The sequence below is a fragment of the Oreochromis niloticus genome, linkage group LG6, assembly GCF_001858045.2.
Source record: "Oreochromis niloticus isolate F11D_XX linkage group LG6, O_niloticus_UMD_NMBU, whole genome shotgun sequence".
Taxonomy (NCBI): domain Eukaryota; kingdom Metazoa; phylum Chordata; class Actinopteri; order Cichliformes; family Cichlidae; genus Oreochromis; species Oreochromis niloticus.
This window is the reverse complement of record NC_031971.2, coordinates 22,014,034-22,031,267: the sequence shown is the minus strand read 5'-3', so window position 1 is coordinate 22,031,267 and position 17,234 is coordinate 22,014,034. Positions and strand designations below refer to the sequence as shown.

Genomic DNA, 17,234 nt, shown 5'->3' with positions numbered 1-17,234 from the left:
TTCCTGTGGTATTCAGGCTGTAGTGACCTCAGTCAGTATGACAGTAAGTCATCACACATCCCTAAAACTAAACGCAGCTAAAAGTAAATAACTATCTTAATATTTTAACCTTTGTTTTTCAACGAGCCAAAATCACTTCTGGGAAAAAAGGGGGCCTTTCCAGTGCGATAATGTGGTTAACTGATCTGAGCTCTATACCACAGGGGTGAAAAGTAAAGTCACGCGTTGGCTACACAAACAATTCTCGCTAGACATTATTAGTTAACTGTTAATTGTTTATATATTTGATGGGATCTGGCAATACAAAATCATTTATTATATTATCAGACAGAATATTTCAGATCAAAGTGCTTTTCTTACTGCAAATGAGCTCAGTTACCAAGAATTTGCTCATTATTGTGGGAGGGCGATAATCAGGTTATACATATTTTCCTCAGTTATCACCAAACCACTGCTCTTTGAGTTTTCTGTGCCCATGTCTTTGTCTTTATCTCCCCCTTTTCTCTCTTTTGCTCTCATACAAACACACACACACACACACACACACACACACACACACACACACTCACGGACACACACAAACACACACACGCACACACGCACGTACCGGCAGCACACAGTGAACCAAACACTGAAATGAAGATAAGGAATGGTTTAAAAAGCTGACTTTCTCAAACTCTAAGTCTTCTATTTCACACGTTCCTTCCTCACAGACACACACACACACACACACGCATGCACGTACGCATGCACACACAGGAAACACCTGTCCTATACGAGCTCAGTACCACAGAAACTGAGTGACACATTAACACATCACATCACCATGCACACTTCTCTGCAGAATAAGACAGTAACACTGTGTCAGTAACAATTCTTACTGACATTTCCTTAATCCTTCTTTCCCATCATTCAGAAGTATTTGTTTACTCCAGGACAACAGGATCCGTTTTTAAACAGTATTGGACTTAACCGGACGTAACGGGTGCACTGATGTACATTAAATAAATACTTTCAAATGTGAGCTTCTGTTTTTGTTTTTATATTAATAATGTTTATCTTGTGTGTGCACAAATTAGCACAAAGTTCAAATGAATGATTTATGTTGATTTCCGAAGTTAAGTTTATATGTATTTCAGAATAAACAGATAAGTGCTTCTGCATTCTGTAGCTAGAGAGAGTTGTGAAACCTGTCCTAATTTTCTGCATTACTGAACAAGTGCTGAGGTTTTAGACTTTGTGAATAAAGCTAATTGGCATTTCTTGTTCTCTTTAAGATCTGCCCTGCTTCACATTTACATAAGCTACAGCCGTCTGCCATCTTTAGCATCTTTACGCTGTGCGATAAATGAAAGTTAGCTTCACGTTTCATTTCCTTAGACAATAATCACTTTTTTAAGCATCTTTTTACTGACGCTGAGGTTTTTGTTTTCTGTTTCATAGATGCAGACTGTGAGATTTTACAGTTTTTCTGTTTTGTTTTTACATTTTCTTCCAATAAATATGCTTGTCTAATACCTTTCTTTTCCTTTTTTCTTACTGTATTTATTTTAAGTAGTTGTATTTCTGAATACATGATCATAATTTCACTTTTTGGACTATGTTTTAAATAAACTCGGCTCATATATTGTATTTATATATTGTATAAGTACACAAAACAAGAAGATCTGAGAACAGAATCAATCAGTCAGATTCAAGCAAACATAGAAGCAGTACTTTACTGTAAGTGTTAAAGATGCCACGACTGTTGGCTGGTATTACAGAGCTCTATTAGGTGTAGATTCCCCAACAGCTGAAGATGAAATCTGCTCTCAGTGGCTGATCTGTTGCCATGTTATTAAATTCCTGTTTACAGAGTGAGACCTGGATCTGTGTAAAATTCATTGTCATCTGAAATGTATGACTCGTTTCACATCCTCAGTGTTCCTGTTAAATGACATGAACATGGGTAAGAAAGTGTCACTGAGATACACTGAATGTGTGTGACTGACATTTGTCATTAGCTGTGTAACGCAGTAGTGTTCAGTGTGTGCGTGTGTGTGTGTGTGTGTGTGTGTGCATGAGCGTGTGTGTCATACATCTGGTTGTGGTCATGTACAGGAGTGGATGGGGCTGCAGGCATCGCATTTCACCCAGTGCATGTGTGCTATGTGATACTGCACCTGTACCTGTGTTTGAGTGCTTGTGTGGTTGTGTGTGCATGCATGTGTGATTGTGTGTGCGTGTATGTGTGTGTGTGTGTGCCCCAGGTCCTGTTCCAGTAGCGATTACACACACAGAGAGACAGTGACAGAGACGAACAGCGACTAACAACTAGCGAAGCATTGAGAGCTTCTGACAGGATGTAAGATTTCGAGAATTTTCTGTGGTCTCGGCTGGCTCGGCTTCAGCGAGGGAGAATGGAGATCAGAATCGAGTGACGCTGGATTAGGACACAGGCTGTCCCGGCGACTGCTTTGCTGAATAATTGATCCTTGGGCCTGTGACCGGTTAAGAATGAGGAAGGCATCGCTGATGGTTTGGATCAGCCTTTTGGTGCGAGGTCAGTTCTCCATGATGGCTCATTTTAATGCTGCAGGTGTCACTAACTGTTGCACTGCTGAGGCGTGAGTTTGCTTTAATAAGCCAAGTTAGATTTGTTACTCTTCATCATCTATACAGTTTCCTTCTCTCTGTTTAGTGCAGCCTTCCATTCTCTTTCTGTGTGTTGCTCCTCAGTGTCCCATTGTGCTCAGGGTCATTATGCCCATAAACTTCTAAACGACCTGATGGAGAACTACTCCAATGCTCTGAGACCCGTAGAGGACACAGACAAAGCCCTCAATGTCTCCCTGCAGATCACCCTGTCACAGATCAAAGATATGGTGAGTAGAGAGGAAGCTCAAATATGCTTTATCAGCCTTTAACCGCACACACAATAAACGTTTGTGGACGCCCCCTTATGTTACTTAAACTTTTCAATACGAGTCTGGGACGCCTATGTCCAAATCCAAGCCACCCTTTCTTTAAAAGCCTGCAGGAGAATATATAATGTGGAGAAAAAAATTAAGGTATTTTGTAGTTTTTTAAATTTAATTTCATTTAACAATAGCTAGGTGTATTTGTTCCCTTTTCAAACTGTGGGATGACTGCTATATTAGAAGAAACATTGTGTGGATTTGATCACTGCTTGGCCACACCTGCAACATTTTAACAGTGACATGCACAGTTTTTGCAATAAAATCCAGAGTGGCATTACGCCGAGGTTTCACTTTAACCCTTTAAAGCCTGAACAATGAAACCATTGCAGACAATAAAAAATTAAATATATGAGTCTTAATTTGTGTCATATTTTCTACATCTGGCTTTCCCCCCTCAAATTTATTGCTTAAAGATGTATTATGCAATTTATTTTGGATTTTCAGAGGAGTAAAAAATCCCACTGATGATGCAAAAGTCCTAAAAACCCAGAAAAATCCATATAGTTAATATGCTTCAGTAGGTGTTAAGGGTTAAGATGGTGTGTAATAAAAAACAAATAAGAATATATTAATATATTAAGAAAGAATTATATTAACAATAAAGAATTATTATGCGGTAACATTTTACATTGATCTGATGACAATCTGAGCTGTAAAGATAAGAAATTTAAGAAGCAGCTGACAGTCACATTTTCCTGTAACATGTTTCAGATGATTTATTGTACAGTGGTAATAACTCACATACACTCAGCCTCCACTTTATTAGGCATGCCTATGCAGACTAATGCAATTAAAAATACTCAACTGCTCCATCTTTTTGACACTCAGTCGTGTATGTTTTAGTGCTGAGGTTGCTCTGCGGTTGTCAGAATGAAGATAAGCAATGTTGCAACTGAATAAAGATATAATCGTATTTATGCTAATTTGAAGAATTTGCAATTTCCAAATGCCAAGCACCCACCAAACCCCATGGTTCCCACACTTAGGTCCCTTTATACCACCCTGCAGCCTGCTGTGTTAGACCCTCACTGGCTGTTATGAAACTCCACGCCTCCAGTTTGAAACTCAAGCATTCAGTAACAAATTTACATTTCTAAAAGCACTAGCTGGGAAACCCAGATCATTTAACCTTCATAGGCCTTTTCTCAGATCTGACAAAGAGGCTGTTTTCACAGACCGTTTTTTACTTCCACTGGTCACATCTTCAGAGCTACAGATAAAATGTGGGTTTCAGCATACAGCCTTTCAGCGAGGATGGTGTGAGGACCACACTCAGGATAATGTAGTATAAAGTAGGAGTCTTCAAATGTACTCCGTTTGTGGGAGCCATGAATCTAGGGACTGTCACTGTGTCTATGTTTGTGTGTTTAGGATGAGAGGAATCAGGTGTTAACCACATACCTGTGGATCAGGCAGGTCTGGCATGATGCCTACCTGAAGTGGGACAAGGAGGAATATGATGACCTAGAAATGATCAACATCCCCAGTGACCTGGTTTGGAAGCCCGACATTGTCCTCTATAACAAGTCAGCAACAAACAAAGAGAGAAGAACAGAAAGAAGACGAGGAATCATATTTTTATAGTTAATCAAACGGAAAAGGTGCATCTGATCGAGCTCACCCATTCTTTCTTTTTTTTGTCCACGTAGAGCAGATGAGGAGTCGTCAGGTCCATCCAACACTAACGTGAAGCTGCGTTACAACGGAGAGATCATCTGGGACTCTCCGGCCATCACAAAGAGCACGTGTGTGGTGAACGTCGCCTACTTCCCCTTTGACTGGCAGCAATGCAATCTCACATTTGGCTCCTGGACCTACAATGGAAACCAGGTGTGTCTGCACACAGGGAGCATGCAGAGCAAGAAGGCCACAGGCTGACAAACACATAGCGTCTTAAATATTTATCAGTATGTTCTCACTGCTGAACTCAGTGATAGAAAATATGGAAACACTCATGGACACTACTGAGTGACAAAATGAACACAAGCAAAATGTGCTAAAGTAGATGTTTAAGGAGCTTATTTCTCCATACAGCTGTGGCAGAAGTTTAAATACACTCATTGTGGTAATTTTGGGCTTTTCTTTGAACTGTTGTTTTCCAGGGTGGAATGATTTTGTAATTTGCAACACTGGGTTTAAGTTATTGTGTTGGGTGTTGTTTTTTTGTGATTTAAATGTTCATTTTCTTGGTTTTACCATGATTTCATCATCATAGTTCTACTTGTTTGCACATATTTCTCGGACATCTTTTCATCGTGCTCTTGTATGCTCTCCACACAGGTGGACATCAGTTTGGGCATGGACACCGGGGACCTGTCTGACTTTGTGGAGAACGTGGAGTGGGAGTGTCACGGCATGCCAGCGGTTAGAAACGTCATGATGTATGGCTGCTGTTCCGATCCTTACACTGAAATCACCTACACCCTGCTCCTGAAGAGGCGCTCCTCCTTCTACATCTTCAACTTGCTCCTCCCCTGCTTCCTCATCTCCTTCCTGGCCCCACTGGGTTTCTACCTTCCAGCCGACTCGGGGGAGAAAGTTTCCTTGGGGGTGACGGTTCTGCTGGCGCTCACTGTGTTCCAGTTGTTGGTGGCTGAGAGCATGCCTCCTGCAGAAAGCATGCCCTACATAGGTCTGAATTATTTATGGAAGTATGGAAACTGTAGAAAGTCATACCCACCAGAATCTTCTTGCAAAATAATAAAAATTCATTCAGAAATATGAAGCACAAGGTCAAAATTTTGACTGATTTTACACATAACTATGCATGAGGCCCTTAGTGGTTACTTAGTGTTGTGATTATATATTAAAATTTTACATGGTATCTCATGATGTTGTCTTAAGATACATATTTTTAAAAGTAATTATTTTTTATAACCATGTAACTGGATGGAAAGTATTTCTGGTTATGGAGACAAACTTGGAGCCAACACTGGTTACGCCTCCTATTTATAAATATTAAGCCCAATATAATACTAGATTTTGCAAAATAAGTAATTGGCATCCATTTCCATTTGAATGTTATGTTTTTACATAAACAAAGTAATAAGCTTTGCTTAACTCCGTGGTCTGCCAGAGTCCACTCTCTAAATAAACCAGTGTTACCTACTTTTAAGCTACCTATAAACTTGACCTTATGTATTTATTATTTTTTTTTATAAACTTTTTAATAGATAGATTGTGTCTGACTCCATTTATAAATCTGTAATTTCTTCTATCTTCCTTTTTAGGGAAGTACTACATTGCCACCATGACTATGATCACAGCATCCACTTCTCTCACCATCTTCATCATGAACATTCATTTCTGTGGTGCTGAAGCCAAACCAGTCCCTTACTGGGCTAAGGTGCTCATCATTGACTACATGTCAAAAATCTTCTTTGTCTATGAAGTCGGGGAGAACTGCACCACGCCAGAAAGCGAGAGGACCCCGCTCTACCCAGAGGAACCAATGGGTGATAAGAGCTGCTACCATGACGACCGCTTCCATGATGGGTTCTACTATACTGACAGTGATCCATACAAGTACAGCAATGGCAATGGCGTACATCATCACAAAAACCATCACAAAAGACAAGCAAACGGCAACACCAACAGCAGGCATCACCATTACAACAACCATAACAATCACGCTTCCAGGCTGGAGAGGGGTGACGCAAAGCATGAGCCCACTCAGCGTTACCACCACATCAGGAGGGATGAACTAGATTACCAGGCTCCTCGACATCCACTGCACCTCCAACACCTAAATGGGGGGTTTAAGGAGCAGATCCTCTATTCCTCAGAGAAGATTCAAGTCCCTGCCTGTCCCTGCTGCTGCCCCTGTATCCAACATAAACAGGTGACACTTCATGCTGTTTTATCCTTTACTACTTTTAAATGCAACTAATATTCATTTAGAAGCGGTATGTAGCACTTTTATATGTTTAATATTTTTTATTGCCAGTGTGTGAGTGGTAAAATGACATCTTCTCCATGTGTTTGGGTTGCCCTTTGCAGCCTGTGAACTTGGCGAATGGGGAAGGATTTTCAGAGGAAATCAATATGGAGTTATTTTCATTTTAATGATCCCTCCCTCAGTGTCTCTCTTCTGCCCCTTTGCCATTACGGAACAATACCTGGCAAGGAACAAGGAAATGCACAAACCACAAAACAGTTTGTTTCATCACAGCATAAACTCTAAAAGAAACTCCAGATAAGGACAGAAACCAATGAGTGATCAATTAATGAGTATTTTTCTCTCAAAATGCTAGCGAGGAAACAAACTAAGATTAGTGAGCTAGCTGCTATGTTGGCAAGTCAGAAATTCATTTGTGTTGGTCAGGGGTTAAACTGTGATTTGTCAGATAGGGGAAACCCTAATATCTGGTGTAGTTGTGCAACCTAGGGAAACCACCTAGAAATAGACACATAAAACTTTAGAAGCTAATTTCTGCCACTGGAAAGAAAATGCCAGGAAGATTTAGATAAGTCAATTTTATTTTTTGTTTTAGATATTATCTAAAAATGTGGGGGGTAAACACCTGGAAATTTCAAGCTACTTCTGAATGAACTACAAAGCTTGTATTGTGAGTTCCAGTAGATTGGTTTTTGCATATAGACCATTAATACTGTGTTCCTGCTGATTTGAAACTTACTTTCCTTTGGGATTTAACTGAATTGAACAATATGTAAGCTGATCAGCTTAAATATAAATTGATGTCTTGATGTAACCCTACACTGACCATGAATGCCACAGACTACCCTGCACCAGTCCAACATATTGCATCACTGTAAACTTCACTACAGTACTGCAAACTAACCAGTTTATCCAGTATTAATCTGTACTAAACTTCCCAGTATTTTCATGGATGAAGCATTGATCCAATATCTGATTTTAAAAAAAAATTGTGCGTGATTTAGAAACACAGTGCTGAGAAGGAAAAAAAAATAATATGTCAAGGGTGTAAGTGGGAATTCGGATGATATGATTTTCTTTATATTAAGCAAGCATCTCCATGTTATCAGGAAGAAGCAACACCAGACTACAGCATTAGGGATAGGAATCAAGAACCGCTTCCTGTAGAAATAGTCCAAATTCTTAAAATTGTTAGCATGGCTACCTATCGTCGATCCCGTTGTTGGTTCTTGCACTCGTATTACAATCAACTCATTTCAGTTTGCGTATCAGAGGAGGAAAATAGCGACAGTCTAGAGCGTAGATATGGACATTTATTTTATTATTATTGCACAAAAGGACGAAATAAATGATAAAGTGGAAAACTGCATCCAGAACAGAAACAACCACATTATGCTGCTAGCACAACTTTATTTTATGAAAGCATCTGCCAAGAGGACATGCTAACGCTAAGCTAGTCAGTAATCCAGAGTGAAAGCTGAGTGAATGCTGACCCCAGCAGCAAGACCCTGAACTTCAACTGGTAACAAGCAGATGAGCAGTTAGGCTGCATCCTGGGAAATGCTGGAACATCATAACCGGATAGTTCCAGTCCACTTTAACACTTGGAATTGTTGCTAACATTGGCTAGCAGGCTAATTTTAGCCTGCCTAACTATCTAATGTAGTGCTAATTTATTCAGACTCAGGGCTACCATGGCTGGTAATCTGGATCATTTTAAATGGCTTAATCAGTAAATTAATTTATCAGCAAAGTTATAAATAGCTTGTAAACCTTTTTTATGCATATGCACACCAAAATGCTTCATCAGCCAATGTAAACCATGGTGCAACTTATGTGTTGAGTCCGACTGTGTGTTTATCCAAGAATAAATAAAAGCAAAGGTACAAAGCAAGAAACTGTTTCCCACAGAAAAGGGGGAAAAATGAGGAAGATTATAAGGAGGAGACATTGGACTCACCTGACAGCACTGATAGTAGTAAAACTTCCAGGGAAAAAATCTTTTTAAAAACCTTATTTGGGGGGAAAGCCAGCAATTTTTTAAAAGTGTTTTCATTAGATTTCACTGGTGATGTATTCTCATGCCCTGGTGTCCTTTAAAATTAAATTAAATTTAGACGATGTTTCAAACTAAGTGTCTGAAAGCATTTCAAGATGGCTGAGACTTGCTTGTGTTAAAGCATAAAGGACATACAGCAAATGCAACACTGCAACATGACAGTGCTGAACGGTCTCGTATGTACCTCTTGCTGTCATGTAAATTCTAGAAACTTAATAGACTGCAGTTTGTCTAATGGCCACAAGTGTCATTAACAGCAATGGCTTTCTGGATGTTATATAAATAACCTTTAAGTGTCCATCTGTCCTTTCTTCAGGTGGTTAAGAACATCGAGTACATTGCAAACTGTTTCCGCGAGCAGAGAGCCACGTGCATCAAGGTAGCAGAGTGGAAGAAGGTTGCCAAGGTGATGGATCGGTTTTTCATGTGGATCTTTTTCGTCATGGTCTTCCTCATGAGCATTCTCATCATTGCCAAGGCGTCTTGATAGCTTCTTCTTCTTTTCATCAACACTAAACCTCCAGTCTTGTTACACCTCTGTTCGACCTTAATGCAACGTGAGACAAATGAAGACTATTTTGTCTGCAAGAAAACCGTGTTTCATGTCAGTATTGTGTGTGTCTGTGTGTTTGTGTGCATGTATGTGAGTGTTTGTCTGGGGTTTTTGTCTTGTTTTGACGTAAAGAAGACGAGGTCACTGCATGCAAATCATCCATTTAACCACACGTGTGCACAGAAAGCCTCTCGGTTAGTTTATGTAAGATCTGCTTGCATGTGTCACAGAGCAGTGGAGCAGTAAGACAATCTAGGCCTTGCCTTGAACATGCATGGACTCTATTATTGATGAGCTAACAGCCAAACATCCAGCTATAGGCATTACATTTCTTGCCTTACGTTTTAAGCAACCAGAGGATGCTATTTTCCAGAGTTGGTTACGATGTGGGAGGGAGCACCAAGAGGAAAACCTGAAATACTTTTGAATCAGTGTAAATGTCGACGTCACAGCCTATGATGAATCACATCTGTCCTTATAGACACTATCACTGGTAGATCATGTAAGTTAATGCTGTTAAAGCCACATGAAACTGACATTGGTTTACAAGTTCTCCATACTTGAAGAGAAATGGTAAATGTTTACCTCCTCACAAAGACTTTTAACACACTATCTGACCTTAGTGATACTTTTTCACAATAAAGGGTGATGCACTCTACCTTATTGCTAATTTACACTTTGCTCAATGACACAATTAAAAATAAACCTTTGATATTGTGTTATTAAAAATGATTGTTGCTCAGTTTGTGGTGGTTTAAATCTTATTTGGTGTGTGTGTGTGAATACTGTCCCCTTCTTATTGTCCTTTTTTTATATAAAATGCAGTTTATAAACTTAATATTGTATCTTATCTATATCACAGACAGTCATTTCCCCTCACCTGTTTATGATGATTAGCAGTTTGTTTGGACTGTAGAGGGCAGGCAACTGAATGAACCTGGTTTATTTTATTTAAATGTTTCAATTCAGAAAAGAGGCTCTAGAGGGCAGATTAGGTCAAATTAGAGACGATTCAGTTACTTACTGAATGAATTAATGAATGAACTTGTATAACCAAGTGTCCCATAGATACTTAACAGTGCAAGAGGTAAAAACAAAGGATAGATCATAAATTAATGTATGAGCAGCACATTTTCTATAAGTCAGCAGACATTTAAATCATGTAGACAAACATATAAAACATATGACATAAAGTAAAACCTGTAAAGTAAATTCGAAACAATGAACCTCTAAACATTCATTTATATATGCTCATGTCCTTGTTACTGTGGGTGGCATGAGATGGTATGGATGGTGTGGATTCCCAGATTCCCAGAACTCGGACCAGGAATGGTTTTTGCTCCTTTGTGAAGAAGGAACAGAAGGAGCACTGCCAGAGCCCAACGAAATTACCTCCAGCAGGTTACCCATTTGCATGTTTCTGATCAAACTGTAAGAAACTGAGTCCTGAGCCTGGCGCGAGGGCTCAGTGTCCTTTAGTGGGAACTGTGGTCACAGCCGAGCACCATGCAGATCAACCAGCATTCACCAGAGAACACCAGAACAAGCGGGTCCAACTCTTGTGCCTGCCCCCTTCACAGATGTCAGCAGGTTCACACTGAGCACATGTGACATACTGGAGTCCGGAGACACGGTGGTGAATGTAATACTGCCTGCAGCATGATCCTACACGACTGGTCTCACAGTGGGTGAACGTCCGGGGAGGGAAATCCTTGGAGTCTTATAGACTTTCACATGTTGGCCACATGTTCCTAAATAAAAAAAACAAAACAAACAAACAAACAAAAAAGCACATTTTTCTTTATGATCTTTTTCGAATGGGAAGGAAATATTACTAATAGGAAGTAATAAAAGTTTATTGCAGTCTCAAATTGAAGTTCATTATTATTTCTCTTCCCATTTTCAGACACCAAATAAATTCCTTCATAGCCGACTAAATGATTTTCTTTCTGCAGTATTTTTAAAAAAACAATCAATTGTTGCATAATCTTCTCATTGCTGTCACAAAGACCTCGCTGTCAGGCTCTTATGAGAAGAACTAATCTTTGCTTCCATCTAGTGGAGTTTGGAAAAAGAAATACTGTGTTAGCCTACAGTTAGCAGCGTGCTATGAAAGCAGCACAAAGGACAGCATTTAGCTGATAATTTCCTCTCGCCAAGAGATGTAACACAAAGTTACTGCAAACATTTTTAGACATTCCTCTGCAGATGTGTCTGCTTCAGTCTGTTTCTTTGGATTGTTTGACCTCAACAAAGACAGAAGAACAACCCATTTTTGATCCCTGGTGCCTAAATGACAAATACATAAATAAATATCACATTACTATCCTGTTGAAAACTCTCCTTCCAACTTCTTCACAAACTGCTTGTATCTGCATTATCAGGCTGCTTCTTTCTGGATTGTGTATTCTCAGAGCAGAGACCTGCTGAGCCGAGTGCTTCGGATATACAAACTTACTTCAATCATGTGAAAAAAAGCAATAATGATGGTTAGAGTCCAGAGGGGGTTGATGTGCCATATGGTCTGACATACCTACTGAGATATCTACAGAACTACAGTGTTTTGGGAGAATAATGAGGATAAACAATAATTCATGTCATTCATCAGTTTTGCACTTTGCTTTTTCCTTCCTTGTCCACAAAAAGTGAAGAAGAAAGTGGAAGAAGAAAGGTGTATTAGCTTCCTCTACTTCCTAGATAGGAAAAAAAGTGGAAGTGAGGAAGAACTAATAGACATTTCTTGGTGGTGCACATCCACGAATGGGGTGTGACAGGTGGGAGCTGGAATCTGTCTGAGCTGCTGGCCACAAGAGATGGAAAGTACTGTAGTAGCAAAGAACAGGTGCTGGAAATCCTTTTGCTTGGTGGATATTATGATGCAAGGTAATTAAAAAAAAGCACAAAATCACAGGAAATTGCCAGAAAATGGATGAAGATATAGCTCATCACCTACAGATGGAGAAGTGGCTATTGAATGAGAAGGAGGAGCAGCAGAATGTATCAAATTAGTGCTATGAGAGAAATTTAGAGATGGTTCAGTAAAGATCAGAGGAAGGAGAAACTGGTAAGAGAAAAGGGGAGGATTATAGGGGAAAGCCTGAGGAAAATGACAGAAAGGAGAAGATACAAGAGATGCAGTTGACTGAAGTTCTGAGTAAGACTTGACTGATAAGACACAAAGTTACCAAAATGCTCGAGGAGCAGGTGGAGTAGAAAGAGAAAGGGATAAAATCAATGGAGCAGATGATCTAAAAGGATTAAAGTAAAAAAACAAAAATACTGAAGGGGAAGTTCAGGAAATACAAAAGGGAAGATGTGACAAGAGTTTCTTTGCAGACACTTAAATTCATTCGTCCAGAGTTCAGAGGAGATAAGGGGAAAAAAAGCAAATGGATGATGGACTCACAGATCAGAGGACGAAAATTCACAAAGAAATGGACATGCTGATGGAAAAGCAGAGGAGGGAGAAGCTGAGAACTGAGGCCTTGGAGGATGAAGTAAAACCCATCAAAATAAAGTTTGAGCAACAAAAAGTTAGTAAAGAAAGCCCCAAGAGACAACTGGAGGACAACCTGTGAAGAGAAAAGTGCGACAAGGAAATCCCAAAGATGAAAAAGCAGTTTGACAGTAAGTGTTAGGATCTCTGCAGAGAGACAGCACAGGGACATTTGTGAGTGACAAGAGATGAGACTGAATGCAGCTTTGTGAATGCTGGAACTCACCACTGTGTACAATAACAGCACTAACACTTTGTGTTAAATGTTTTTCATTCATGTGTTTGCTGGCACAATAATTACTTGTCACAGTTGTAGGTCTAATATGCTGTGACCTTTAAACTGTCTTCTTTGATTTGACCATTACCTCCAAAAGGGAATTAATGCCCATGTGTAAACACTTTCATTTCAACAAAGAGACCTAATTCCTTTGTATGTCTTACCCTGCCAAAAGCACAGAAAAGTACAAAATTTCAACAGTGACAGACATAATCTGATGATCACCTCCACGCCCCCTGCTTTGTGCTGCTATCTCTATCATTTAAACCTTTTTTCAAATAAAATCCCATTGCCATTAATAAAGATCAAATATTGCTTGAGTGCTATTTCAGCATCATTACCGATGTTGTGACTTCAACTGTGCCATCTGCTTCTGCTCCCAGCCAAAAACTCTGCTTTTATCCACTGCCCTGTGTGTCTGTGTGTGTCTGTGTTTGAGTGCACTTGTGTTACTGATGTTGTGGGAACAGACCATTATTCTGTTTATGCAGTCTTGACCTAACTCTGTTTTGGAGACAAAATATGAATTCCAGTAATGTAAATTACTTTATTTCAGCTGAACACTTGTTCTCAGACTTCGTTTCAGTGTTCACCTGAAAGTAAAGTGAGTAAAGTAGTAGTCTGAGTTTGGGTTAGATTAAGTCTCCAGAAAAGAAGTATATGTCAAAGTCTTCTGAAGAAATGTGTATGTATGTCATATATATATATGTATACTTCAAGTTTGGGTTCTCTACCAGAGGCCTGGCAGCTTGAGGGTCCTGCGCAGTATCTTTGCTGTTTCTGGGACTGTGCTCTTCTGGACAGAGATCTCAGATCTTGTTCCTGGATCTGCTGGAGTCACTCGCCTAGTTTGGGAGTCACCGCACCTAGTGCTCCGATTACCACAGGGACCACTGTTACCTTCACCTTCCACAGTCCTTGGCACTTCTGCAGCTTCTCGTGTTCCTTCTTCCTGATGTTACTGTCATTCGGTATAGCTACATCTATCACTAAGGCTGTCTTCCTCTGCTTGTCCACCACTAAAATGTCTGGTTGGTTACCCATCAGTTCTGACTACCTTCCCTCTCTTTGTTGCCGTCCGTCTATACTTCTCCAATCTGAATGACATTCCGATGACGTTGCTGTAGATCCTTGTGGTGTAGATCAGTGAATTGATGTCTCATTCACTCCTGACATACAGCTTGATGTCATCCATGTAGATGAGGTGGCTGACGATTGCTTCTTTCTGTAGTCGGTATCCTTAGCCAGTCTTGTCAATGATCCCACTGGGGGGGGGGGGGGGGGGGGGGGTTCAAGCTTATGAAGAAGAGCAATGGGGACAGAGCATCTCCTTGATAGATCCCGCACTTGATTATGACTTGTGCTATGGGCTTGAAGTTGGTTTTTAGTGTTGTTCACCACATCCCCATTGAGTTCATGATGAAGGCTCTTAGGGTCCTGTTGATCTTGTCTAGAGAACACTAAATTGAGGTCTGCCACTGTGATTGTCACTGGACCTTGTTCAGGGAGGTTGCTGTGGTCTGCTCTTAGATCCACTACCCACTGATAACATTGCTGTTATGGGTTATGTCCTTCTCCCATATGCTCTTCCAGTAATGCTCTGTCTCCAGCCTTGGTGTTCCTGTTCTCATATTGTTTCCCTGCCACTGAGGAGGGTTCTCCTGTCTTTTATCTCTCTGGTGTACTTCTTCAAGTCTTTCCTTGGCAGTGTCCACAGCCTCAGGTATGGACAGCTTTCTGTATTTCTTAGGCACCTTCTTCATCGCACCTTTCTGCAGCTCCAATAGTTGGCTAACTTCCCTCCGTGCTACCTTGATCTTGGCCTCTAGTCTCCTTCTCCATGTGGCTGGATATTTGGCATGCAGACTGGAGCAGACGGGGGTCGAACTACCAACTTTGCAATTAGCAAGTGACATGCTCTACCTCCTGAGCCACAGCCACACGAAATACTGACTGACTTTAGTGTTTTGAGAACATGCAAATCTTTAGAGAGATAGCTAGCTATATCCTGCTAAATATCTGTGGAGATTTTGAGGTCGTTTCCTCCTTGGATGCCAACCCCAGCTTCTCCACAGTGACAGCCTGTAATAATGTTAGTGCACATCCCTGGGCGTGTAAGTTGGAATGGCTGTGCATACTTTTAAGATGGACGTTCTGCAGCCAGCTGTGACGCCTACGGTGGGATGAAGGCCTTAGTTGGAACATGTCTGCTCTGAGTCACTGAGAAACAAGGTGATGATGCTGAGGAGAACACGGCTCCCTGAGAGGAGAGAAAAAACAGTACAACACAGTGCATGAATACAGGGTAAAACAAAACATAAGGGAATACAGTTTGAATCTCTGAGAGTTAATATTAAAAAAACACCATATCACCATCATCGTAAGTAACAGCCAGCAGTCTGTTAACTTATTATAAGGACTGAAAATGTGACAAATTGGATTTTGTAGGTGTTAGCCTAGACTGATTTTGTTACCTTTGAATACAGGCCAGCTGTCTCCTGGTCAGTCAAAGCCTCTTTTTGAGCAGAAAGTCAAACTATTGTTGTGAAATCGAATAATTTGATACTGCAATAATTCTCCTGTGTCCTTGACCAAAGCATGGATTTACAGAAATTATGTGAAAATAATGATTAGCTGATAAAACAATATACTGGGATTAAGGACATGATTGTTTGGATACTGGATGATTGGGGGAAAATAAACACTACAAATGATGTGACTGACTTTACTATTTTGAAAACATGCAAATATTTTTGAGAGAAACCAGATGAAGAGATGTTGTCATGGTCCTGGGTCTTTTGATGCAACGTTGTGTGTTATGGACTCCTTTTTAATTAATGGATTGCAGATATTATGGTATGTTTGTTTACATCCTCAGGCTATATTTTTAATTTTTGGCTATAGTTTGCTTATATTCCATTTCAATTTATTCTGCCTGCTGTGTGTTTCCCATACCTTGTGAAGTCTCCGGCTCTGTCTTAGCTGTCCCCTGTTTTAGTTACTTCCAGTTTTGTTTTGGTAACTTTTGTGTCATATTTTAGATTTTAGTTAAGTTTAGTTAAGGGTTTAGTTTAACTTTAGTTCCAGCTGTGCTCCCACCTTTTGTGTATTTATTTTCTGAGCCTCCTCTCTAGTTTTGTGCTCCCGTGTTTTGTGTTTTCCCTTAGTTCCTGAGTGTTCTGCAGTTTTGATTCCAGCACTGTCTTGGCTTTTGTATTTTGGTTTTTGTGAGAATACTAAAATACAAAGCAATAAAACTTTTTGGAGTTAAGGACTGTTTCTATGTCCTGCATTTGGGTCCACACTCTGCCTGCCACATAGACTATCTTGACAAATATATTTAGATAATAAACCAAAAAGCCATGTATTCCTTGTATGTGAGCATTTTGCTAAAAGCCTGGAGTGGTCACATATGTTTAGACTCATAAAGATAGAGTTAAACTACAATGAAAACCAGGAATCTGCACAATGAACAAAGGCGTCTCCACAGCCTGTTGTAATGTTAGTGTTCAGCATCCCAGGCCACATGAGTGTCAATGTCTGTTGATATTTTTTAGGTACCTGTGACCCCTCTACACTGGAATTCAAGGCCTGAGAAACAAAGTGATAATGCTGATGAGAGCTTGACTCCCTGTGAGGAGAAAAGATACTGTCATACATAAATATTCAAGACACTGTTATAAATAAATATTAGAGACACTGAATATGTCTGTGAGGAAAAAAACAAAGAAAACCAAACCTAATATCCTGATTCAAATGCATGAAACACACACACAGAAAAATTAATAATAAAACTCTATGGGGGGATTTTAGTTTCAGCATTTCTGGCTGTAATCTCTATGAACTGAAAAACTGGCCTAAATTAATGGGAACATCTGTAAAGGAAAGTCTTTTGTGTGTTTGTGTTGAATCCTCCTGCTTTCATTTACGTCTCCACTGATGGTAAGAGTCCTGGGATGAGGAAAATAAGAGAGAGAAAGAGAGACAAAAA

At 40.0% G+C, this 17,234-nt stretch overlaps 1 protein-coding gene and 1 long non-coding RNA gene across 2 annotated transcripts; one reads left to right on the top strand and one right to left on the bottom strand.

Moving 5' to 3' along the window:
* The first annotated feature begins 1,592 nt into the window (after window positions 1–1,592).
* Window positions 1,593–10,212, top strand: chrna9a (cholinergic receptor, nicotinic, alpha 9a). The gene is made up of 7 exons (XM_003452180.5): window positions 1,593–2,542; window positions 2,719–2,864; window positions 4,332–4,486; window positions 4,610–4,790; window positions 5,241–5,592; window positions 6,191–6,801; window positions 9,234–10,212. Exons 1-7 carry the CDS (start codon window positions 2,497–2,499, stop codon window positions 9,402–9,404), a joined length of 1,662 nt encoding a protein of 553 aa, XP_003452228.1. The 5' UTR covers window positions 1,593–2,496; the 3' UTR covers window positions 9,405–10,212.
* Window positions 10,213–10,573: 361 nt separating this feature from the next.
* Window positions 10,574–16,942, bottom strand: LOC112847113 (uncharacterized). The gene is made up of 3 exons (XR_003220456.1): window positions 16,805–16,942; window positions 15,382–15,503; window positions 10,574–11,221 (listed from the first exon to the last, which is right to left on the bottom strand). It is a non-coding gene; the product is annotated as an uncharacterized LOC112847113 (long non-coding RNA).
* Between the last annotated feature and the right edge of the window lie 292 nt (window positions 16,943–17,234).